The sequence below is a fragment of the Sander vitreus genome, chromosome 20, assembly GCF_031162955.1.
Source record: "Sander vitreus isolate 19-12246 chromosome 20, sanVit1, whole genome shotgun sequence".
NCBI lineage: Eukaryota > Metazoa > Chordata > Actinopteri > Perciformes > Percidae > Sander > Sander vitreus.
The window spans coordinates 14,227,867-14,253,681 of NC_135874.1; the positions used below are offsets into that span (position 1 = coordinate 14,227,867).

The 25,815-nt window shown below is 40.1% G+C and overlaps 3 protein-coding genes across 5 annotated transcripts in view; 2 read left to right on the forward strand and 1 right to left on the reverse strand.

The window, feature by feature from the left end:
• Positions 1–2,331: 2,331 nt before the first annotated feature.
• On the reverse strand, positions 2,332–7,086 carry cmpk2 (cytidine monophosphate (UMP-CMP) kinase 2, mitochondrial). The gene is made up of 5 exons (XM_078277411.1): positions 6,393–7,086; positions 5,941–6,055; positions 5,338–5,539; positions 4,919–5,152; positions 2,332–3,041 (listed from the first exon to the last, which is right to left on the reverse strand). The coding sequence occupies exons 1-5, from the start codon at positions 6,981–6,983 to the stop codon at positions 2,921–2,923; spliced, it is 1,263 nt and encodes a 420-aa protein (XP_078133537.1). The 5' UTR covers positions 6,984–7,086; the 3' UTR covers positions 2,332–2,920.
• A 741-nt stretch (positions 7,087–7,827) lies between these two features.
• On the forward strand, positions 7,828–11,543 carry rsad2 (radical S-adenosyl methionine domain containing 2). The gene is made up of 6 exons (XM_078277412.1): positions 7,828–8,229; positions 8,318–8,479; positions 8,663–8,892; positions 8,984–9,133; positions 10,225–10,257; positions 10,415–11,543. Exons 1-6 carry the CDS (start codon positions 7,941–7,943, stop codon positions 10,577–10,579), a joined length of 1,029 nt encoding a protein of 342 aa, XP_078133538.1. The 5' UTR covers positions 7,828–7,940; the 3' UTR covers positions 10,580–11,543.
• Positions 11,544–11,986: 443 nt separating this feature from the next.
• rnf144aa (ring finger protein 144aa) overlaps positions 11,987–25,815 on the forward strand; it is a 35,458-nt gene continuing 21,629 nt past the window's right edge. The window contains exon 1 of one of the 3 annotated variants that reach the window (XM_078277413.1): positions 11,987–12,117. In XM_078277413.1, coding sequence (XP_078133539.1) covers positions 12,053–12,117 — 65 coding nt within the window. In that variant the 5' untranslated portion in view covers positions 11,987–12,052. Of the gene's footprint in view, positions 12,615–18,364; positions 18,440–25,815 lie in introns of those variants that run through there. The other 2 variants (XM_078277414.1, XM_078277415.1) reach the window with 2 other exon arrangements.

The following is a 25,815-nucleotide window of genomic DNA, read 5'->3' on the forward strand; positions in this document are numbered from 1 at the left end:
CTCCCCCTCTTAATGCAGACAGCCCATCCCTGTCTGTCTAGCTAACTCAGCTCTCCCAAAATCCACCATAACATCCAGTCACTGCTCTGAGGCCCCACTGATTGAAAGGAGCATTATTTGCCCCTGCTAACCTGCTCATTCACTGTGTAAAACGTTGTTTATTTGACAAGGGATGCATATACGTAGACATTGCTGTAGGGTCTTTAGAGTTTGGCAGACACTTGGTGCCAAATCATATGCATGACTTCTCTTGCCATGCCGCTTCATGTGGCTGCCAAGTGCGGCCCACTGGGGTCTTTGCCAGGGGAGCCAGACTACTATTCAAACCCCCCCTCCCCCTCCCGAGCACACTCCTAACACACATACTGTACATAAAAACACCTTGTGCTTCCCCAATGCCCTCTCTCCCTCCCCCAACCTGTACCAGCCCTATGCCCTCCCACCCCTACCCCCTCAGTCGCCATACCACACTCATTATTAATGATCTGAGGGACAGCTTTCATTTGATCTATTACTTAGGATGGGACGACGGCTGCTGTGCTGCTACATCCCTGCTGGATCTTTAATTATTTCATGGAGGGCTTTCCTCCTCTCTGCTGCTCCTTCTCTGTTGTGCAGATGAAATATTGAAGTTGAGGAGTGTAGTGCAAAGTGGCCCCATACAGGGCGAGGAGTGTGTGTGTGTGCATGTGTGCTGTGTAGTTTAAGTGCACTGTATATTTGTGTGTGTGGACATGTGTGTGTGTGTGTGTGTGTGTGTGTGTGTGTGTGTGTGTGTGTGTGTGTGTGTGTGTGTGTGTGTGTGTGTGTGTGTGTGTGTGTGTGTGTGTGTGTGTGTGTGTGTGTGTGTGTGTGTGTGTGTGTGTGTGTGTGTGTGTGTGTGTGTAAGGCTGAGCTCCTTCTGACGGATCTTAGTTTTTCCATAAATCCGGTTTGGACTTTTATCTTGCAACTTCAGTAGTGGGGTCACAGATTGGAAGCAGATTGCATTAGTTATGAACTTTTTTCCTCAAACCGCAGTTCAACTTTGAAACTCAGACATTCAATGTGCAAATGGGCGAATTGTTGTTATTGTTAAGACCTCTGAGTGTATCCTGGCTATCTGACAAAAACAACTGAACAAATCCTTAATGTTTCAACATGGGAAAACACTATTAACAAATGTAAAGAGAATTATTTCAGTGCATGTGTAATGTACTGTGATTATGGGCCATTAATGCCATATTACCGAAGTGTTGAGGGGTAGTAATGGCATGATATCACCACCCACTTTTTGTTGCCAAGAATAACAAAGCATAACATCTGACATGGAAATATGGCTGACACCACAGGCACACAGCTTTGCATTCAGGTATGATGTATGGCGTAAGGCCTAATTGCTTTGCTCTCCTACGTCATACATTTTGGACTCTCTTGAGACAGAGGCTACTGTGTTAATGGCAATCACAATTCCACACAGCTCTGTGCTTCATTCATTTTGTGTCACACCGCACATCCACAGTGTCACAAGGCAGCTGAGGGCCTATGAATTCAAAAAACCCTTCTGAGATACTTACCTCATGTTGGAATCCATAGTCCATAAACATAATGACACCTTATTTTAGTTTATGTGATTACACGTGATAGTATGATTTGCATCCACAGCACCTCTCCACTCAGTAAAACATTGGATTGCCGTAATTGGTAGGAGGAGTAATCCATGCGCTTATGTGGGGGAGCACTGGAATGACATTGATATACAGCTCTTCATTAATTGCCATATGAATAGGGTCTGTAGTGGTTGGCGCTCTGCTGATGCATCACAGTAAAAGAGATGGGTCACTCTGTCTTCTCCAGCCCGCAGCTTTGCCAAGCTCATAATTACTAAAACCTCCAATTAATCTTCCCATCACATAGGCCAAATATACACTTATATATATATATATATATATATATATATATATATATATATATATATATATATAGATATATATATAAATATATATATAGATATATATATATATATATATATATATATATATATATATATACACAGAGTTACAGTATATGCTCTAAGTAAATGTGCAGGCTTGTGTGTGTGTTTACACAAGTAGGAGTGAGTATGTACATTTATGTGTCCGCACTTGTAATTGAAAATCAAGTACAACCAGCACTATATGTTCTCAGTGTACTCTATAGCTCCACAGGTTATCAATACAAGCGGCATCAGTTGTGTCAATATCACACAGTTGAACTAAAGGGAATTGCCATCTGCAGTGCATTGCAAAAAGGACTCTAATTTTGTAATGAAAAAAAAAGAAAAGAAATTATCACTCAATGAGAGACAAAGTATTTAGTGTCATTTTCTTTTAATTTGAAACACATGTTCTTAACAAATTAAAAGTATTTAGTTTGAATTGGATCCTTTTCATTGTGTTTATTCTTGCAGGTCTATTGTATATTTTGACATTTGGATTGTGCCTATATAAGCACTGACTGGTGCTTATATCAATGTTTCTATCCATTTCCTCAATGTCAGTCCAAATATAAGTGGTAGTCAATAAGCGCAGCTACACTTTGTCTGAAGGCTACACTGTCTGATTTCTGAAAGGGCACAACAGCAGTTAAGTGCACACTTCTTATTGACAATACTTTTGTGTGTGTGTGTGTTTGTGTGTGTGTGTGTGTGTGTGTGTGTGTGTGTGTGTGTGTGTGTGTGTGTGTGTGTCTATATGAATATGTATTTCTGATTGTAGCATGTAGTTCTGGCCCCTGGCCATTCAACCTTTACTCATTCTGAAAAGAATCTCTTCTCCACACTCCAATCTGGCCACCATTCCTCCTACTAGTGCATTGACAACACCTTACTGGCACCCAGTGGTGAATGGAGGTACTACATTCACTTTATGTTTGGCTGACAGCAGGGAGGATGGAGAACTGTTTATAAGTGGCATTTGCCCCTAATTAAAAGCAGCACTTCTTGGAGCACTTGGTCTGTAGAAGGACTAGCATCCACAGTGACACATGCTGGGCCCCTGATCCTCTGGTAAGCCTTCTCCACTCTGCAGAGACACACAAACACATTGGTCAACAAGTGAAGAAAATAAGCATATAAACACAGCAAATTACACTTTACACTGGATAATATTTTTTAGGACAATTTTGAGTATTCTGACTGCTCACACTTTTGGTGAACAGTGAGGAGAGTGATACAATACATAACATGTAAGAAATTTAATATGAGAAACAACACAGATGGCTCAGGGAGTGTAGCCATTTCCTGAGACAAATGAAGAACAGTCCTTGTGATAGTGATTGACCAAGTCTGCAGAATATCTCACTCTCTCAGTGGCAGACAGTCAACTCCCTCCATTTTCTAATTCTGCTGGCCCAACATCTGGCTGTCCTGTGTGGAAAGGCCATTATGTCAGGATAGAGGATGAATGAAAGTAGCCATCGACCTGTCTGCGTAGCGACTATCTGGGCAGCCAGTGCCTTGCGAGTTTTGACCAGCTTAATGGAGCACAACAGCTCAGCAACTAATCACCTGTTCTTTCTCATCAGCTGCTTCCCCCACGGGACAGTAATTGATTGTTAAGTGTTTGATGGATCAGACTCAGACTCTGACTGAGCTGACCTGACTCAGTGGAACGTGCAGTACAGTTTGTAGCCCATCTGTGGTTTCATGTTTTTACACTCAGAGAACTTTTTTCATCACAGACTGTAGAGCATTTGTCCACACGTCACATAACTAAGTGTGTCTACTGAGGGTTTTTTCTCTCTCTCTTTCCGTCATTACCCACTCTGTGTAACATACAGTAGTATTACTGTGGACCTCAGTCTGATTAATAGAATGTGTGTATAATGCAATCTCAAAGACACCTACAGAACCATAATTATGTTGCAACATAGGCCTACTAATAATTCTCATATTATCAAATTATTTAGGCTTTTTGTACATATTATTTGGTAATATTTTTGTCTTAAAACTATGTATTTTTTAAAACAGGTGGACATTTTAGATTTCAATTTTCTAACGAGGCAGATAACTGATGGTATGATGATTACAATTGAAGGAATCTCTTGTAACTAGTTTACTTGCTTTGCAAACAATTAAAATGAACTCAACGTCTTGCTTTAGAAAAAAGTAATACCAGTATGTGTGCTGAAAAGAGTCGATCTCCAAAAAAATGAAATGCCAACTGCTTTGATAATAAGACATCAAATCACAAACATATGATATTTATCTCAAATCTGAGCATTTGTTGTTGTTTTGTATGACTATAAATTGAATAACTCTGGGTTTTTTACTTTTGGCAACACATTACACATAATTTGAAGACATCACCTTGGGTTTCTTTTCACAATTTTCTGATATTTTGCAGACCAAACAATAGTCTCGCTTTGCCAGACCTTCCTCCACAGCACTGCGGAGGAGGGTCTGGCTAGTCCACATAGAAATCCGGGATGGGAGAAAAACGTGCTCTTGTTTATTGGCATTTCTTTTAAACCAATCACAATCGTCTTGGGCGGTGATAAGCGCCGAGCCTAGCCACGGTGCCACTGCAAAATAGCCTCGCAAAGGAACTTGTTTTGGTGGAGCATGTGTGCGTTCAAAGGTTGTTTCAGTCATGCAACAGAAAACTCAGATTGGACAGATAGTCTAGCTAGCTGTCTCATTTTATCCTGCAGAGATCTGAGGAGCAGTTAACCATAGTCCTCATAACTCGACCGGAGTTTTAAATTATAACAACGGAATTTCTGGCAGAACGAGAGCAATCTCTGAAGTGGAAGGTCGTGGATATAGACTAACCAAACAATAAATCAATGAATCAAAGAAGCAATCGGCAGATTTGTTGATAATGAAAATAATTAACTCTACCCAGTATTTGAAATGCCTAATTGTCATGTAATGTCATATGTAATCCAAATATCTTACTTGAGTCTGAAAAGCTGGTTGTCTTCCAGCTCTTGCTCCTCTTCAGTCTTTCCTTGACCTCTGTTCCTCAGCCTCTTCTTCCTCTCTACGGGGTCCAGGGTGAGTAAGACCACCAGGCTGGGCTGGAGCAGGTCACTGGGCCAACGGTAAATCTCTGAATCCTCCGCTGGCAGGTTACACACTGCACCACTCACTGCTGTGGCAATGGCATACGCTGCTGTGCTGTGCCAGAATCTGGAGACAGATAGTGGATGGTGGATTGAAAGGTGATCAGGTAACTCACAGGTGGAGTAGGATATGTTAAACATTGAAGTGTAGGTCTAGATCCTAGTGGAATGTCTCTATTGCCCCTGCTATCTCAAAACAGGTCACAAAACAGGCAAACGTCACAACACCTGCAACATCTCAGCTGTCTTTACCTGTCAACGATGACAGGTGTCTTCATGCCCTCCTGGACTATTTGTTCTGCTGTGATGTAGTTCGACAGAGCGTAGAAGGCCCTGCGGATGAGGGGCGGCTCCCGATCAAAGCGGGCCCTCATGGGGGACAGACACTGGGGAGGGGATGGCAAAAGACAGGCCCCAAGAGTATCCCTCAGAGACTCAGTCAGAGTGGTTTTACCTGTGATGGGGAGAGGGAGGGAAGAATCACCTCAAATACAATAGAAGAAACACAAAGGCTGGGAGAGTTTGCAGAGAACAAAAAAATAGAGGTCATCCCATTTTTCCTTTTTAAATGTAATAAGGGACCGAAAGTGACTCTTAAAAAGTTAAAACTCCCATCCTACCTACAGCACATGGTTGAGTTTTCATGAGGTTTGCAAAGAGAATTAGATGAGCGAGCTCTTCAATAAACCATTTTCACAGTGATGTAACTTTCCTGAGGTCATGATACATGATATTCCATTAGGCAAAGCTCGCTGGCAGATAATGGCTTTAGCAGAGACCAACTGGCCATCACTTTAGCAAGACATCTATACATCAGACTGATCCCATATTTATTTATGAGGTAATGGCATTAACCTGTGGCATCCAGGCCCTCTATGACAATAACAGGGAAGTCTGGTTTACTTCTGGCCTCCGCTCTGCTGGCCAGCAGCTCCAGCACAGACTTCGCCTCTGGGATGATGTCACCACACTGCAGAACAGACACACAAAAAAAAATGCCTGCCGTGAGAGTGAGGAAGGAGGGAGTCATGGACAGTTGTGCGCATGAACACACACACACTACTGCGGGCCACCTGGCACTGATAGATAAAGGGAAGCATTAAGAGCATAAACTGTACAGTCTATGATTAAGAGCCACATTGGGCTACACTGCTATACCTCCCTCTACCACCAGAGTGTGCCATGTTGCCATATCTTGCGAATTAAGCAATATTTCTACACTATTATTATTATAATATATATGCATAATTATTATTATTATGTAATTGTAAGACAAGGCTGTGCATATCATAATAGACTATAATAACCTTTTTTAGAACTTCATAGGCCTCCTCAAAACTGTAGAAAACATCAGAATTGATGATGTTGAGAGTAGATGGGTGATATTCTGGCGCTTCTGATGGTACCACATAGTAATCCTTTGACATTTCCATCGTTTGGCTGTCTGCATGAGACCACAGATGCTGAGTCCACAGTTGACCGCCTTCACCTCTCAGGTATGAACACACAAGCACCGGGTCACGCTGTATTAAATCTCGCAATAGTCGCTCTGTCGGGGATGAGCTCTCAGAATTATCGTTTAAAAAGTACCCCTTTAAGAGAGAATCCTTGACATTTGGCAGGAATGAGGACATGGGAGACAAATGACACTCTGGAGGCAAGTCTCTCAACAATTTGTCTTTCAGCTCCCCGTAAAACTTGGCACGTCTGATTCTGTCGCTGCTGCAGACAAGGAGAGAGTAACACCTTCCATAGTTTGGTATTTTTCTGAACACCCGGGGCACCTCTTCTCCCCGGTGCTTTTCTTGAGTTGAAAAGTAGAAGGGTGCTCCATCCAACTCCACTGAAAAAATACGAGAGGACCACTGAGGAAGGACAGACATTGTGCGCCGTGCCATTTGTTTGGCCGGACGTATATTGATCAGTTTCCAATTTGCTTTAATGAAGCTGACTGCGAGGCATTATAAGCTGACCGCTGCACGGAAAACGAAAGTCACTGCGCCAAATAGAGAAAACGAAACTTAGCCACTATCAGCCTGATAGTGGAGGCTAAGTTTCGTTTCAGACTCTATCAGATGGGTTGCGACAGTTATTGCTGTTTCAGATAAATGCTTTCCTGGGCTCTAAGTTATGTTTTAAGAAAACGTGTCAGAGTCACCAGAAGAAATATTTGCTGGATGTGTCACAGTAAGGTGTGTCTCTTTGACATTTTAGCATGTGCTTCTCATATCCTCAGGTGGGACATTATTTAAGGGGTGAAAATGGGTTAAATTAGTATTAGGCTAATTAATATTAAGGAAACAGAGATGATTAAGGGTGGGCTTGCAGAGAAAACAAAATCCCTCTGCATTGCTCTGAAAACTTTTATTGACACTAATTAATAGGCTATATGGCTGAATACGTGCCAAGGATGCAGACTCAGGCACGACATCATTGACAGAACGTCAGCAGGCAACTCAAACAAGCATTTGAGTGCTTTGTTTCTGTTTTAAAAGTCATCAAAAGCAGTGTTAAAAACTGCATTATTATATTTAAAAATCATATCAATATTATCCATATAATGTATCCTGTAAACTCGCCATGACGTTCCTAATTATCATTACTTTTGCATCTGTATAATGATTAATAATAAATAATGGACGCATTATAATTTCGCCCGTATCATTACGTTTCATCACTGCACGTGATCTGACCCAGCTGGGTTTCGTTTTCGATGTTTGTAAACAGAAACTATCGATACGCTCAGCTGATCGAGTTTCTTTCTCTGTTGGCAAAGAGTGCCCTGCAGCCCTTTATTTAAGACGCGTCAACGTCCACAGTGCGAACACAGAAAGTGTGAAAAGGCTGGTTTGAAGATGCAGTTCTCCTCTGTGGTCACGTCTCCGATGCTGCTGCTGCAGCTCTGCATCAGCACCCTGCACTACATTTTGGCCAGCGTCTTTTCAGCAGTTTGTTACTGGAGAACAACCTCACCTGTTGGGGACCAAAGGAAAGTCCGAAATGCCACGACTCCAACTAGTGTCAACTATCATTTTACACGCAAGTGTAATTACAAATGTGGATTTTGTTTCCACACTGCTAAAACATCCTTCGTCCTGCCTCTAGAGGAAGCCAAGAGGGGCCTGAAACTCCTGAAGGAATCAGGTAAGTTTGACAGATCAGTATATTCTGCTCTTGTGTGTGTGGTGTCAAACCTCTTGCATGCAGTTAAATTCAACGCTCTGTTTGTTAGGCATGGAAAAGATCAACTTCTCCGGAGGAGAGCCTTTCTTGCCCGATAAAGGAGAGTTTCTAGGGAAATTAGTGCAGTACTGTAAACAGGACCTCCAGCTCCCGAGTGTCAGCATCGTCAGCAATGGAAGCATGATCAAAGAAACATGGTTTCAGAAATATGGTAAGACTACAATGTGTCAACTTTGTGGGACAAATTAATTCTTCTTCTTCTCTCTCTCTCTCTCTCTCTCTCTCTCTCTCTCTCTCTCTCTCTCTCTCTTTTTTTTTTTATTTTTACCATATTGCACACTAGTTGGGAGCATATTTATTCATGATCTGAAAACTGATGCTCTCTCTCCACCAGGTGACGATCTAGACATCCTGGCTATCTCCTGTGACAGTTTTGATGAAGCAACCAACCAGCTGATTGGCAGAGCTCAGGGCAAGAAGAGCCATGTCGACAACCTGCACAAGATCAGGAACTGGTGCCAGCAGTACAAAGTGGCATTTAAAATCAACTCGGTCATCAACACTTTCAACATAGACGAAGACCTGACAGAGAACATCCTCCAGCTTAACCCAGTCCGCTGGAAGGTAACGACAGAAAGGGAGAGTGGATAATGTTGGCGTATATGGCATCTTGACACACATAGTCACTCTCTCTGTCTGTGCTTCCTGTATTCAGGTGTTTCAGTGTCTGCTGATTGATGGGGAAAATGCAGGAGAGAGCGCCCTGAGAGAGGCAGAGAGGTTCGTCATCAGTGAGCAGCAGTTTCAGGAGTTTCTGGATAGACACAGCAGCGTCTCCTGCCTAGTTCCTGAGTCCAATGAGAAGGTATGGAATTAGAATATTATCAGTGTTATTATCAGTGGCAACAAATATGACTGTAGATATGTTTAAATGCTCTACACATCTTATTTTGGGTAGCCACGGAACATGAACTGTGATATAAATCAGTAAATAGAATTAGGGCTATGCTGACAGTAACAACATTTTAATATTGAGATACATCTCTAAAGAGACAGCAAGTTAAATCTCACCAAAATCTGCCACATTTTAATGAACGAGTGAAAATTAGGCACAAGTTGTAGAGTTTATATATCATTATATGATTATTGCCATAAAATTAATAATACCCACATTATTCATTCTTACATAATATTCCCATTTACTGCCAATATAGAGCACTCTGGCACCCGCCTTCCTGATTTTACAATCCAGGGTATGAATGGGGAATAATCCAAATGCACCCATCACACTGTGCACATCAGTTTGCAAACACAAATAAGAGTGGAGTTCTGTGTAAATGTAGAGTACTATACAAACACTAGGGCTGGGCGATAGGGAGGAAATCAGATATCACGATATTCTTGGCCAAATACCTCGATATTGATATTGCGGCGATATTCTAGGGTTGACAATTGGTGCTTTAACAAAATATCTTCACACTTAGAGTTTAGATAAGTAATCATCAGTAATGTGGACATAATGTCTAAGTGGGGAAAAGGCAATAATAGAACAGCTAGAACTGTCTGGTAAGTTCAGAAAAGTACATCACTTTCCTGTAATGCAGCCTTTAAAACCAGTAAAAGACAACACTTATGTCATATCACGATATTACGATATCCAAAATCTAAGACGATATCTAGTCTCATATCACGATATCGATATAATATCGATATATTGCCCAGCCCTAACAAACGCAATGTTCAAGTAGCATGCCAGCCATATTCATTGGACAAAGGCCCAAACAAAATGTGTCGTGGTGGCAGAGACAAACTCATCCTGCATCTTGTCAGAAATAATACTGGAACATTGTGTTTTGGGAGTGGAGCTACATCAGCAGTGTTGTTAGCGTGCTAATAGTAAGATGCCAGGCCGTTGACTAACATAACTGATATTTCTGGTTGTGCTTGTCTTCACAGATGAGGAATTCCTACCTGATCCTGGATGAATATGTAAGTACTGTATTGTGTTTGGACTTAACACACTCCTCTTAGAATACTACTAACTACTTTTCTTTTTTTTTTTGGCTTCTAACTGTATAATACACAGGTGACTTATCACATCTAATAGGCATATAAATGTGTAATTGATTCACTCTTCTTTCTTCAGATGCGTTTTCTGGACTGTCGAGAGGGGAGGAAGGACCCGTCCAAGTCCATCCTTGATGTCGGTGTGAAGGAGGCCATTTGCTTTAGTGGCTTTGATGAAAAGATGTTTCTTAAGAGAGGAGGGAAATATGTATGGAGCAAAGCCGACATGAAGCTGGAGTGGTGAAAACCTACAACTCGATTTTGATTTACCTTTGCTGTGAGTGATTGCCAGATCATTTGATTTTGTTTAATTGCATATATGTGTGTGTGTGTGTGTGTGTGTGTGTGTGTGTGTGTGTGTGTGTGTGTGTGTGTGTGTGTGTGTTTTTATTTACATGTTTTACTTACAACTTACTGCACTACTTACAGTTGTTGTAAAACAGTGTTAAAAGATGTTAAATTCAATATTGAGTTGATATATATATATATATATATATATATATATGTGTGTGTGTGTGTGTGTGTGTGTGTTGTATATGTATATTGTTTTCTAGCACTGCAGACACTTCTGTGAACAAATATGATTTACTAAAATATTTTTCATAAAAAATATGAAAAGTGTTTTTCATTTTATTTTGGTATGCATGCATGGAGCATGTAGCACTATACATTCTCATAAGACATCCCCTTCTTCCTATATGGCCAATTAAAAGCCAGTCTAAAGGTCCTGACATTAGATATACAGCCATAAGCTGACATGAAGAAAAAAACAAAACATTATACATCATATATGGTTAAACAACTTCAATATAACTACATTTTGCTCATGAACAATTTGTTTCCTGACATCTCCTCCCACTAGAGCACAAACCAGTCACACCGGCGCCTGTAACAGCATGATATAACTTATAATAATTTGCTAAATTGTGTTAGCAACCTGATAAACAAATGCTGTTCAAACATAGTTTTGAAGTGCATTTAAATTCTTCTACTTTGCCTTCATTGGTAAATGGACATTTTATAAGGAAGTTAAATTCCTGAGAGAAAACATGTAGCAATATGTTTTTATTTTTTCTCTGTCTTGATAAAGGTTGGTGAACTGTGTGAACACCAGAGATAACAATGGAAATAAGTCCAGGACTTTATCGTTCTATCCCTGACAATATATCACCATGTCGTCAATAAAATAAAAAAAAACCTTCACGTGAGGTCATACATTACAAAGGTTTCACTTCAGTCCTGCAACTGAGAGTGAATGAAATGAAACTAAACTGAACCTCGATTTGACTTAAGAGCCTCTGGAGTTCAAGAGAACCTACTCTGTTTTATCAGCTGATTGTTTTAAAGGGGTTGATTCACTCAAATTCACCAAAAAACAAATTTTATGCTTGATACACATGCTGATGATTTTGGTTTTAATACGGAGGCAAATGAAATGTAGTGTGTGGTGCTCACATTGAAACTAAAACTTCATTCACCTCCATTGCATTAAGGTTGTATTATTGGTCCAGGATATCTGCAAACTACAGCATCTACATGGCTTTATACCACTAGAGGGAAGTGAGCAAATATGTATTGAACCGAGTCTTAGAAAAAAAAAAAAAAAAAGGCGATTGCAGTATTTCGACAGCAAGAGGCGCTGTCGTTTATAAAAAGGCGGTAGGTCGGTACTGCGCTCTCCTTAGCGGCAGCAGACAGGGAAGCCTCTCACGAACAAATGGCGTCCCTCCAGTGCGGAGCAGCTGATTTCCTACCGAGCACGGCAGCACGAACGGTGGAGAGGTAAACACACCGCCTCCGGATTTCTTTGCAACAATATAGCCTCTTTGCAACAATATAGCCTTTTGCTTTTCGCAGGATTCGTGTAGCAGTGACGGCTGTACGTTGGGCACTCTTCAGTAATCGAGATTAGACCGCTGTTCAGGGTGTACAAACAGTCCTACTGTCAAGCAAAACATATAGGAGAGTGTCAGCTGCAGTTTGTGCTTCCCTCTGGTTTGCTTGTTTATCTTCGCTGCTTTCCCCCCTCCTCGCCGTTGGTTGTTGGTGTTAGTGTTTCACCAGGGCCTGATCTCAGGCGCTGTAGGCAACAGTAGCAGGTCAAATGTTTCCATCCCGACTTTGGAGAGACACATAATGAACATGGGCATCACCCCTTCAGCGATATCCTCCTCCGCCTGACTGGTTGGCCGCCTCTTCGTTAATCCCATTCAGGAGATCATCTTTTCAACCCTTACTTGAGGTTACACCATCAAGACGGCGTTATCTCAGAAAGCCAGGTAAGGTTTTGCGCTTTTATTCAGTGTAACGTTAACACAGCTGTAGCAGCCTGTAATGTCTCAATTAGAAACTACTGTCGCATTTTATTTTCGCCATTTTCTCGTTTTTGCAGCAAGATATGCTGCACTTTGGCTCACAGTCAGACTACCTGCGGTGTCTTACGTATAATTTATTAAGTTTTAACTCTTTGTTGACCTATTTTTGAGTAAACAGCTGTCAGGAATACATGACAAAGCACTGGCTGCAGGTATAGCTGCTTCAAAATTACATCAGTAAGGGTTCCAGTGTGTATGTGTGTTTCCATATGGCTGTTTGTTGCTGACACTTGATCAAAGTTGCTGCAATTGTTGTTCACCATAGCCCACAAATCGTACTAGCTTGCCATAACAGCAGCTGCAAAGTGTTGCATCTGAACTCCAAGCATAACATGCTCAGAAATGGATTGCTCCACAAGAGCTCTGAAAGGTCACTCACTGCCCTGCCATTTCCATTTTAAGCAGCAGCAGCCCCCCTCGAAGTACAGTCAGGTTATAGGCAAAGCTATGACACTGGGCTATTAGAATATCAGAGCTTTCCTGCAGTTGGCGCTGGCCAAGGTTGAAATTGAAATTAATTTCTAATGTCTGTGCTACCTGTACATCGTGTTCTCATCTCTCTCCTCTCAGGTAGGCTAACATGTCTGTGTCTTGTCTTTTTTTCAGCTAAGGAAGCCACAATATGGTCAGCTCTCTGTAGAAATAATAAGACAATAAGACATTACGCATTCAACTCACATTGAAACTTTGAAGACTGGGTGCAGGATCCTTAATGTCGATAATACCGGTAATAGGCAATTAGGACAGCACTCCCAATTGATACCTTTTGTTGCAAGATGCCCTTTGGCGTGTTTCTCAGGCAATCTCAAACAATGCAGCAGCTTAAATGCTCCCTGTAAAGACATGTCCATTAAATGTCAGTATGTGGAGGTCAATATGTGGAGATTACAGCTGGTTTACTTTCACATGGTGTGTTCAAGTGCCTGGTTTTGTCACTGAGTTAGCTTGAAATACATACTAACATATGAGGTCCATCCTGTGTTATAAACCTTGACTTTTAAGATCCCTCTCAATGTGTGCTATTAATTCTCTCTCCAATTTCATGCTTCTAGTCATTATCACAGGAGCTACATAGTGAAACACACACTTTCTCTCTCACACACATATGAACACATATTTAGGGAATGTTCCACGAAGTGGAATTTGACTGACGTGCAGGCGATGTTGTGATGCACTTTTTCCACTCTCCTCTGAAAGAGCCCGTTCCCATTGGGGGAATAAATGCTTCAAGCCACGGCTTTGCTGCTGCTGCACATTTGTTCAAAATAAGAGAAAGATGGTCTTGTACAAAACAGTAACGCATTCCTCAGAGTGACCAGCAGCAGTCAGCATGTTCCCAGAGGAAGGTGGAGATGAGTTTACTTAAGAGTGAGAAGGAATGAGGTTACAATGCCCAGATTCCAGTCCAGTGGGAACATAGTTCAAATACAAACACACACACACACACACACACAGAAACATACGTATACAGGTGTCCACATATGAAGGGCGCGTAATATAGACAAGGAGGGGCTGGGATTGTTTTGGTGGTGCTGGTCCATGGTGCTGCCTGACCTTGTAATAAAAAGTTTACCTGCTACGTTTTTGAAAAGGATCTCTGCCGGATAGGTTAATGTGTTGGTGATAAGGCACTTTGGTAAACATAATGGATATTCTGATTCCAGGAAAGTCTGTAACTGGATTAGTTTTAACATTAGGTCGGGCCTTTTGAGCAATCTTTGTTTATCTTTGTCAAACTATTGTTCTGCAAAACAAAGCACCCAATTTTTTTTTTTTTTATTATTTTTTATGGATGAAAATAATACAATGAGAGTAGTAACTTTAATATTGTTGCCTTTGCTGTAAATACCTTCTTGTGCTTGATTTGTAGGATGTCATTTTGGATTCTGTTGCAATCGCACAAGTGTGTCTAGGGAATAAACAAGGAAGTGCTTTGGTTTTTCCAGACTGAAGAGGCTATCTGTGAGGGCAAGACAATACTGAATGTAAATCTTCTGTGGTTAGGTAACTGATGTTTCTAAAGCCACTTAGTTGTCTCAGATATACAGTACATTACTGCAGTGTACAACTTGTTGAATTGCTCTTTATATTCTAGTAACATTTACACGTCTGGTGAAGTCATTTAGGCATAATCTGACTCCAGGGTTTGTACTGCCAAGGATTATGCAACATCTTAAATGCCATTTCAGCAAGGTTTTTGTGAGTGAGTGTTCAGGGTGCCAGTTTCCAGGTGTACTGTGCGTGCATGTGGGGTTCAGGCATGGGAAGTGTATAAACCAGATAGTCAACAATGCAATCACTCGAGTTCTAAATAGCTGGTGAAAATGATGTTTATTGCTCAGAGAGCGCTTTAGCTCTGTGTTATGGCTTCTATCCAGCCAGTGAGGATTGCGTTAGGATGAGAGAGTGTGTGTGTGTGTGTGTGTGTGTGTGTGTGTGTGTGTGAGATTTTTGAACTGCTCTCGCAGGCTCCATTTTCTCAGATAGGTAGGGCTCGTTATGTAGTAAGTGCACCACAGATTCTACTGACCGTCTGACACTTTCCAAGATTTAGCATTTCAGGAATGTGTAAATTGCAGCAACGCATTAGGGTTGAGCGAGTCCCACACAAACAAGCATCGAGAGTCCAGTCATTTTAGATCAGAAAAAGAGTGAACTTTATGTGACCATGCCATTGAGCTCAGTATATCTTCGGACATTGGAACAAAAAGCCATTTTCCTCTAATATAGGAAACATGCTCTTAGGATTTCCTGTGACATACAAAATTGATTGTATGCATCATACTATCTGTTGAGTGGCTTTCAAGCCGTGATACTTCAGTGCTATCCATCCATCCATACATTCCATTGCAACTCTGGATACATTTTTATTTGGTGGCAGATTTTTCTGCAGACTCCTGCAGAAAATGGCCTGGAAATAGATCAGATCAACAGCATTATATCAAGATCAGAATCAGAAAAGGCTGTATTGGCACAATAAGTTACACTTCTGTGGAATTTGCCTTGGTGAATGGTGCATAAATAAAACAAACATTAATAATAAACATTAATATTAAATAAACAAATACAGAAACAAATATATACATACAGCTGAGATCTGGTGTTTTACCTTTGACTGTTGAAACAGGACGATATGTTAATGTAGAAGAGGAAAAACGGATCTGTCCCATGTGTTTGAATGATATAGAAAATGAGTTCCATTTTGTTTTCTATTGTCCTTTTTATTGTGAACAGCGTGATTTTCTTTCTTGTTTTGATTCGTAGGATAAAAGCAGAGATTGACTTGGTAAATATGGATGATGCTCAAAGACTGAGATGGCTGTTCACATATGAAACATATAAATTAGCCAATTATCTAGATAAAGCTTGGGAGAAGAGGAAAAAAGCTCTTTATCGAGATGAATTGTAGATGAGAATTTGTTGTTTGTGTGTGGTGTGTACGTGTATATACATATATGTATGTGTATATGTATGTATTTGTATTCATGTATTTCTCCAAATGATTTGTATATGCGACGGGAAGATGTTATAAATAAGTAAATTTGTGGTGTCTTGTAATCCCATGTGGGATGGGCCAAAATGTTTGGCATGACACAGAAATAAAACATAACATACATAAAACATAACATACAAAATAACTGTTGCATAAGAAAAAATAGGCTTAATGGGTTGAGTGCAGAATCTGCAAATAATATATAGTATGTGCAGATTCTCCAGGATATAGGTTAATGCAAAGTGTAGTGACTGGGGATGTGGTGGGGTGGGGGGTATTTAAGGATATTTTATTGTAAGATATTTCTAGTGCAGCTATAATTTTTTTATAGGAGGAAAATAAATTAATCAAAACATTTCTAAAACATTTGCAGTTCAAATTTTTGCGTCTGTCCCATGCATTCACACTGCGTGGGCTTCTTTTTAAAGTTACTAATTTGGAAAAAAGTCCGGAAGGAATATTTTGTTGGAGGAGAGACTAGTTTTCCACCCAGGGTAACGTCAATAGACTATAGGCCAACAACAAATGATGTTTCATGTTCATTAAAGGGGTACAACTCACACTCCAGGTCGACTGGGAATTTGCTCTAACTATGTCTGTCTCTATCACTGATGCTCCCCACCTACACATAAAAACAGCCGAATAAATGTGTTCAGGCTTGTACTCTGCTGAAAGCCATTCTCTGAAATGTTGGAAATCACTAACTGAGGTATAGTAGATGAGTCAGGAGGTAGGGCTGTGATCTGGGAGTGGCAGTGGTGAGCCAAAAGATGGTGCAACCTGGCATATACTTTATGCTTGGGGAGAAGAAAACCGATGAGCGGCACATTGACTATGCCTTTGTTCAGGACAGATCTGATTACATTACGACTCAGCCTGCTTTAAGTCTTTGGGCATATGCTCCTAAATAGCTATTAACTAGCTTATTTGTCTACCTTTGGAAGGGCCTGACTAATACTTGGAACACAGTTAGGGTCTAAGCACTAATGAAGTCAGTCAAAAGTAATTGCAACCGCATTCCAATTATTGCTGGGTGTAGTTTTCCACACATCAAAGTTACTTAGCTTTGCTGAGGACTTGAGGCGTGCAGCCTACAACTCTTTATCTGACAGCTCACTGCGGTTGCTCCTTCTTGTTCCATTATCATCTTGGGAAAATAATTTAAAAAAAAGATCCACTGCCCAAAAGATACAGATGCTATCTTGTTTTGTAGACACACTTTTGATAACCAATTGTGCTTAGTGCTAATCATGGTGACAAACCCATTGTGTCTTCTCTGGCTGCTCCACAATAAAAGCCAGCATTTTTGGTCAGTTGAACGCTTTTGATGTGAAGCAGCAGCAGTAGGTAATTTTGGGTTTGCATTAGCAGTAACTTGAAGTAAAGTCAACAGTGAGGCAGGCATCGTTTTCCTGTGAATCTTTCCTGCTTAGGTAGGCAATCTAAATCCAGTGAGGGAATGGTGGACTCTGCCACTACTAATAAAAACTACTATATAAAAAAGTAATTTCTGATTGCAAATTCATTTAAAAAAAAAAAAGCTATTGCAGGAAAAAAAGCCGACCATAGATGGTGTCAAAAATGGGGGTTGATTTCATGATAATCTTAAGGATTATAACTTTAACTGAGGTGAAAATGATTGGCTAGGTTTCTTTTTGGCCTTTTGTGATTTTACATTTCTGGGCAGTAGTAGTGGCCACAACGTGTCTGATCAGTTTGCCTTCACCACTGCTAGCACTTTGAGTTTGGCCTGCAGTGTCCGGTCCTTAGGAAGGATAATGAGACTACAGCTCAGGGTATCTGAAAATAATAGTTTAATCAGTAATTCTGATAACCATTTCCTCCCAATCTTATTACTGTCAGCTATCCTTGTAGAATAATTATGTCCCAACCCTAATAGTCAGTGCTTCACTTGTGGCAGCTCTACCTACACTCTCACTGACTTGAGAACATAAACCTATAAAAACCTGAAGAGAATATACATGTCTGCATATGGGATATAACATCTCAAATAAGACCAAGCAAAGTGTATGCACTGTAATTTCATAAGAAAGCTGAGTAGATGAAGCAAGTGTCACCATTGTGTTGTAATTTCTCTTTTCTTCACTCTTTTGATATGTAAAGTCACACAGAGACATTTGCCTTTGGAGTGTTTCCTCTCCTCATTTTTAGTGGGTTTACATCCTTTGTGTATCAGCAACAAACCCAACAACAGGACGCCAGCGCATTTCCTAAGGTAGTTTTTGGCTTCCTCCTTTCCATTCTCCTGCAATAGGACTTAGAGACTGGGTTCGCTTCACAAGGCAGCAGCTCACCAAACAGCAAGGAGGGCAGAACAATGAGTGAGAGACAGAATGTGCTGCTGTGGTGAGATATACAAGATGTGAGAGAGCCCTCTGTGGCAGATAATATGTTGGAGTGTCCATGGAGACTGAAGGAAGGTAGCAAAAGAGGAGTCCTGAGATCCAGGGATGACACATAGAGCGTGACAATTCTTGAGTCTATATCGTTTTGTCTGCATTGCCCCAACTCAGCGATTACTGAAATTGCTTGTGAATTGTTTTGCCTGCTGGAGAGTGTCACCGTACTTTGCAGATTGGCCTCGGAGTGCCTCTCTGTTTGAGTGGCTCTCTCCTCCCATGAGCATGATAACTCTCTTGTCCAGTGGAGTGATGGCAGCCCTCATCGTGAAGCAGTCACACTCGTTAGTTTGGTACTAGCTTTGTAGTGTTCTCGTCAAACTGATTTCAGTGAAAGGACAAAACTGTTGATCTGATGACTCCCATTTAATTGTCTCAATAAGCATGCAATCACTTTTAAAGTGTAGTGAAATGGCACATATTGTTCTTTTTGCCTTGTGTACGCTGTTTGCAGTTGTCACCATGCCAATCACACACTGAATGTTGAACCTCCTCGAGGCATGTAAAAGAAATCAATTGCAAAGGTGATATTCATGATTGAAACATTTTAATTCAAGTTATCTTAGTCAAATTAAGGTAGGAATTTAGTCAGCATGATTGGATCATACATGCATCAGTCATTATTTAACAAATACATTTTTTTGTAATTTCAGTGTTACACGCAAATGGCAAGTGGTGGTGGAAAATTCAGCAAATATCCTATTTATCCTCTGTTTTGTGGCTCTTATAAGGGGTTTTCTATGGGCTGCTACATGTTTTTTTGGCTAGTGGCCATTGAGGCCTCTTTTTTGTTTTTCAGAAACGCTGACAGCAGTAAGCTGAAGTGTCATTAGTTACGTCACTTTCAGACAACCTGTTATAAAGACCTCATTTGTTGGTTTTTTAGCAACTACCCTCGGCGGGTGTGAGCATTTAGTTTGCTGTGTTGACGAAAATTGAGAATTCTTTGGAGAAAAGAACTGTCAATTTAGTAAAAGCCCCCATTAATAGACATCCAAGTGCGTTTGTTTTTTTGCATGTTGTTTTGGATGGAAATTCACAAGTAATTCTAATGGGGCTTACTTCAAAGATAAAACTGGTAAAAAAAAAAACTGGCACACTAATCCAAATTAAGGCTACAACATTACCAAACAAAACTGAGTTTCGACACAGTACATTTTGCCAGTTTTGTTAGATTCTGTTTTGGATGCTAGTACAAAGTGAATTCTGGATGGATGGATATAGCGGTCTTTAATGATTTAGCTGTCTTTAATGACATAACGAAAATAACTTCCCGTAATAACAAAAATAAGAGAGCAGTTGAGTCCAAACATGTTTATAGAGGCCGAGAGGTTTCATGGCATTAGAACAATGTCTGGATTGGGTGTGTGGAAGATTTTGCTTCTATAAATACAGTACAGGTAACATTTCAAGATTGTCAGAATATCCACATAATGGCCTAAGAGTTTAATCAGATTATTCACTGTAGTCTGGTAATGGTGTGCATGTTAGCACATTGACTAAAGCCAGAGAGCAGTGAGTGACAATAGTTTGCCAGCAAAGTCGACCCTTTGCTCGGGCTCTCTGCATCTGTCAATAGAAATGGGCTCAATGTGGCACGCCTGTCATCTTCACTTAGCTTCTGAGACACTAATGTGAGCCTCGATGGCTTTTTTGGAGAGGAGAGCAGGCCCATTGTTACTGCTTAGAGCCTTGTTTTAAGCACTTAAGGGGTTGGCAATGTATGACTCTCAAATAAGGACATTGTTCTAGCGGTCTTGTTTTTTCATGTTCTTTGTTATTCTTCTTGTAGAGTTATTCTGTATGTTGTCACCATTGTTCAGTACAGTCACACCCTGAACAATAAGACTTTGTAAGCTGGAATAGCCTCTTGACTCAGCCACTAACCATCATTTTGCTCACAAATATGGCATCAAGTCTGCTTTCGTTCTTGTGAAATCAAAACGGCAGGGTGTGGGGTTTGCTGTGTCCTCCAGGTAGGAGGAGGAGTGTGGAAATGGACTTACTCAAGTCGAAAAAGTAGAGCTTTTGGAAACTTAGAAGTCAATAAGTGTCGCCCAACCAGTTGGGCAACATGAATTTGTTTTTTCAATGTAGACTCTTTAAAACCTAAAGGGAAAAACACAGAACCTTTCAAATGCTACTGAATCTCATATCAATATTTACAGTTATTAAGTACTGCCAAAGCCTTGGCTTGTTACGAGTCTACTTAAGAGGCTCACAGCGGTGTGGAAAATTGCCCTTTTTTTATTATAACATCAGATGATTTCTTGCGTTTTCTCCCCTTTTCTTACTGTTTTTTTCTTTTTTGCCCAATTTCACTCTTTTTTTGCATGATCACTGACATTTCCTTCCTCGTTCTTTTTTTGTCCCAACTCACTTGTCTGTTTTTGTTCTGCTTTGTTTCTGTCTTTTGTCTTCAGGCAACTTTATGTTTCTACGACTGGTGGCATTGACGCTGTGAGACTGTTATCTCTCCTGACAGACTGTGTTTCCTTGTAAATGTGGTTTTAAGCTTTGTGTGCTCAGAGTTTCCTCTACCTGTTAACACAGTTGCAAACATAACGACTATTACGCCATTGTAACTTATGAATTGAATGCAGTTTTTCCTTTTTTTTTTTTTTTTCAGTTGTATTCCTCCATGGGGGAGTGCTGATAAGAGAATAAACTGGTCCTTGAGGTCATGCTATACTTCTTTTGTCCTAGTGGTTTTGCTGATATGATCATCATCAATCATGTTTACATTTTGAGTAGAAGGCTGAGATCAGGTTTGCTCGATCAGAAGAGACAAATTTGGCATTACGGAGGAAAAAACAAATTGCAAAACAATACTCAGCTGCTGTCTAGCCTGGTTAGTGTTGTCGTCACTATCAACAAACCCAAGTGAACTGGCAAGTGAAGCAAGTACAAACCAGCTCAGGCAGACAGAGTATAGCTCTTGCAGTAACTATATACTCTGCTTAGAGAGAGGATACTTAGCTTGCATTGCAGCAGAAAAATGGCAAGAGACCAAGTAGACATGAGACTACGGGTTTTTCGCCCTACATACCCACTGTCAGCATATGTCTGGCCCAGACTGCAAAACGGACTTTGACTTGATGGACACCACACACACACACACACACACACACACACACACGCGCACGCACAGCTTCCCCACACCTCTCACAATGCCAAAATACATCTGTATGATTGTGTAACTCCTCAGGGCCTGGACAAACTAGGCCTATCACCACTATTAGTGATCCCCCTTCACATCAAGGACAGATGGAGACTGTCCCTAATTGCTGTCCCTCCACGAAGGTATGTCACCTTTCACATTCAACGATTGAGCTGTCCAAAAATAAAGTCCTTATGTGTGCTTTGGGTTATGAATGTGGATTAGTGGATGGAGTACGTGGGTCATGGCTTTGTATTGCATGAGCTACATCAACCTATCGCCCATATACAACCGTGACCTACATTCTGGCTATAATAAACCTGCTCGAAATAGAACCTGGCATGATTTCTCAATGGTATTTTTCCAGAGACATTAGCAGTGATATGTCCTTACTGTGTATTGCAGTGACGTGTCTCACATTGATTTTATTTTAATAGTGCACCAATGTTGCAATTCAGAAGAAGACAGAATGTAAATATATTGGAGGTTGTAAATTTACTGACAGGTAATTTATTTTATTAACTATTGTGACTCGATTGTCGTCTTATACGTATGTACTTCTGGGATTTACATTTGCACGACTGTTTGAGAGGAATCATTTATTATTGTATGAATAATGCCCAAGATGTTGATTACTATCCAGGCAAGGGCAGAATTTGTGCCTCAAATTACTGTTGTGTTTTTGACCATAGGTGATGTGCTGTACACCTTTTTTGTAAGGCTATAACACCTATGTCATCTTATATGAGGAAGAAGATTTCCACATATGTTTATGTCTCTGGTTAAGGTAAAGGTTGTAAACATCGTACCCTGTGTTGGGACTCAAAGATTATTGCTATCAGTTATTCTCCAGGTAGCCATCAAAAGGTGAACAGTTTATTATATTGTTTAATATATAACCGCTTATCATTTGTCTTCTTGCAAGATTGAGCATTGGCAGGATCTACTCTAAGTTCACTGCAGTGCTCACTGTGAGATGCGGAGGTTTTAATAATACTGTTGTATAGACATTAGTTGTCTAACGTAGGTGTAATTTGTACCCTGCATTGGTCACATTATGTACTTACCAACCATGCTTTCATGTTGTCACCAGGCAGTGAACAAAACAGCTTGTAGAATATAATGTAACTGTAACATTTTGCAATAATTCAAATGTACTGTATGCACTAGGACAAAATACAAAATAATACGAATGATTGATAGGAACACCCGTAAATACAATGCAGTATAGAACTATAATGTGTTGCTTCAAAATTTTACAACTCTCAACACAACGAAAGTTGGACCTTCTAAATTATTATAAGGGAAGCACATCATCATTTTCTACTTTTATATAGGCATTTTACTGTTTTCAGTTTCAGCGGCCCTGTCAACATCTGCTATGCTGGCCTAATTCATTCATTTGCAAATCAAGTCCAAAAACAAAATGCATTACATACAGCACAGTTAATCATTAGTTACTGAAGTATATTCCCCTCTCAATGGTATGAGCTCCTTTCTGTGCAATAGTTGTAATCTAAACACAACAGAGGGCTCAGCCCAGTTAACTTTTTAAAAAAAGACACTGAAAATTAGACATACCTTAGAGTGAACTGTGCCTAATTATATACACAGCACATGCTATATAAATATACTTTATACACAGGATATAGCCTAAAAAGGACAAAACTAACAAACAAGACAAAAATGACCAAAATAAGCAAAACAAAAACACCAGCAACAAAAATAAAAAAATAAGATATTATACAAAATAATAATTTTGCACGTCATTCTACTTGCTCAGCCATTTGTTGAAGAATAGGCAGAGTGGAGCAGAAGTAGTCAAGTAAATTCACAAATCACAAATTTGCCTCAGTGTGCTATAGAATCTGCACAGCATACGACACCCTCTGTCCTTTTCAACCCTCGCTACGGATAAGGAGAAATTCCCCCCAAAAAACTGGGGATTTCTCTCCTTGGACAGACACACATGCAATAGATATCGTGTGTACAGAGTAGACCAACATGATACAATCATAATATAGACAATCCATATGACAAAATGACACACAGAACGTGAACATATATGAAAAAGATGACATTTCATAAAATATTGACAATCATTGTTTAATGATTCTGATCATTTACTTGTTAATGTGGGTTGTACTGAAAAAAATGCCTAATGTACTTTTCTAAATAAATCTTTCATAGAGGAAAAATCTGAATTTTTAAGATATTGGGGATCAAATGATTGTTAACATGGTAGACGATCAATGAAGGGAAAAAAATAAATTGCATTCCTAATGGGGAATAAGCTCCCTCTGGAATCCGAAGCGCCTACCATGGGATTTTTTTATGCTTCATTCTACAGTATGATTTTTTTTTTTTTAATAACCACATTGTCTGTATGCATGTGTGCTTGACCGTGTGCGTGGTTTCGCTGTGATCTGTTCTGCCGATTTGTTCTGTTGCCCAGAGGGAGCTTTCAAACAGGGTGACAAGAAATAATCGCTGACAGTTAAGGTGAGCTGAGGGAGTCTTGAAAATGGACGTTATCGTTGTCCCCTCTCTCTTTTTTACTCGGTCTCCTTTTTTCTGCAGCAGTGGACACAGAGTATATTACATAAATGAAGGGGCTTTTGAGGGAGTGAATGGCAGGAACGAACAGGGGAGTGAAGAGCAGACGGCAGGATCACTAAGTGCTAATTACAGACCCTGAACTCCCTCAGATGAAATTGCTGTTTATTGGGCTGTGATTTCAGGTGATTCAAAATGTAGATTTTTGTCAACATGTGTTTGTTGATGTGGAATGCACTCCATAGCACATAATTGTAGCAGTATGCCAGGCATAAAATGTTGACAAGAGTAAACTTGAGGTTAGATTGTGTTTCCCTGATAAAGCCAGTCGGCACAAAAGTTTTTCCGAGTCAGCTGGTATCATATCCTGCTTCTCACTACATTAATTCTGCTGCAGCAAATAAGGACACAATTGAACATCTACTGTATTGGCTAGCCATATTCCAGCCCTGTCTTCTTCTCTAGCTGGCCTTCAGTTTCCATCCTCTCTGACTTGTCTAATTGTTTGACAGCACATTCTTGTAAATCAGCTGAAGGACATGTGTTGAAAGACTGTTAATCTGTGCGTTATGTGTGCCCAAAAAGAAATCCGCTAACAGTTGCAGCTTTCTTTCACATCAGCCACAGGTGAGTTATATAAATCGTCTGATGCAATGCTTTGACATTATATAATATCACACAGGAAAGCTGTCGGACCAGGTGAAAATGGACCGCTGAAAGATTGTTTCCCAGTGTTCTCTCTCCTCTGTAGGAGTAAACGACGAGTGTACACACAAGTGCAGTGAGGACACTTAGTTGATTTTAGTTCCTAGTAAATGTAAAGCCTTCATCGCTATGCAGTGCGAGGCTTCATGTTGTATCTCTGTCTGAGTCTATTGAAGTGAGAATTTGCATTTTGCTGTTTTCTTTGCACAATAAGCTGCTTTTATTTGAATACAGAGAAGAGCTGGTCTCTTGTGTGGACAATGACAAGAGTAACAGCAAAAACACTTAATATCAGTCTAGTATAATTTTGAAAACATCTTAAAATTGATTGTTTTGAGCACCAATAGTACAGAACAAGAAAATATATCAAAAATATTCTTTACAATAAAATAAGTCAGTCAAAAGTGTTTGTCCACTAATCGATTAATTGATTTGTCGTTCATTACTAAAGATCATGGACAATCGTTTGGATTTCAATTGGCTGTGATAATAAATTGGGACTGACTGTTGCTGGCTTATAGACACATTACCAAGAAATAAACTTACAGTATTATGCAATATCTGCACTTTATCTGTCAAAGGCATGTTTTGACAAGTCAGGTTTTATAACCTCTCAGTGCAATTTGAGATATCTCTTGGAAGCAGCATGGTAATTTAATCAGATCTACTATGAAAATGAGGATATAGAGGCCACGTCATGCAGTCATTTCCACAACGTAATGAGATAAGAGATGCCGTTATACTGTATGTGTGCAAGTCTTTGTCTGGTCT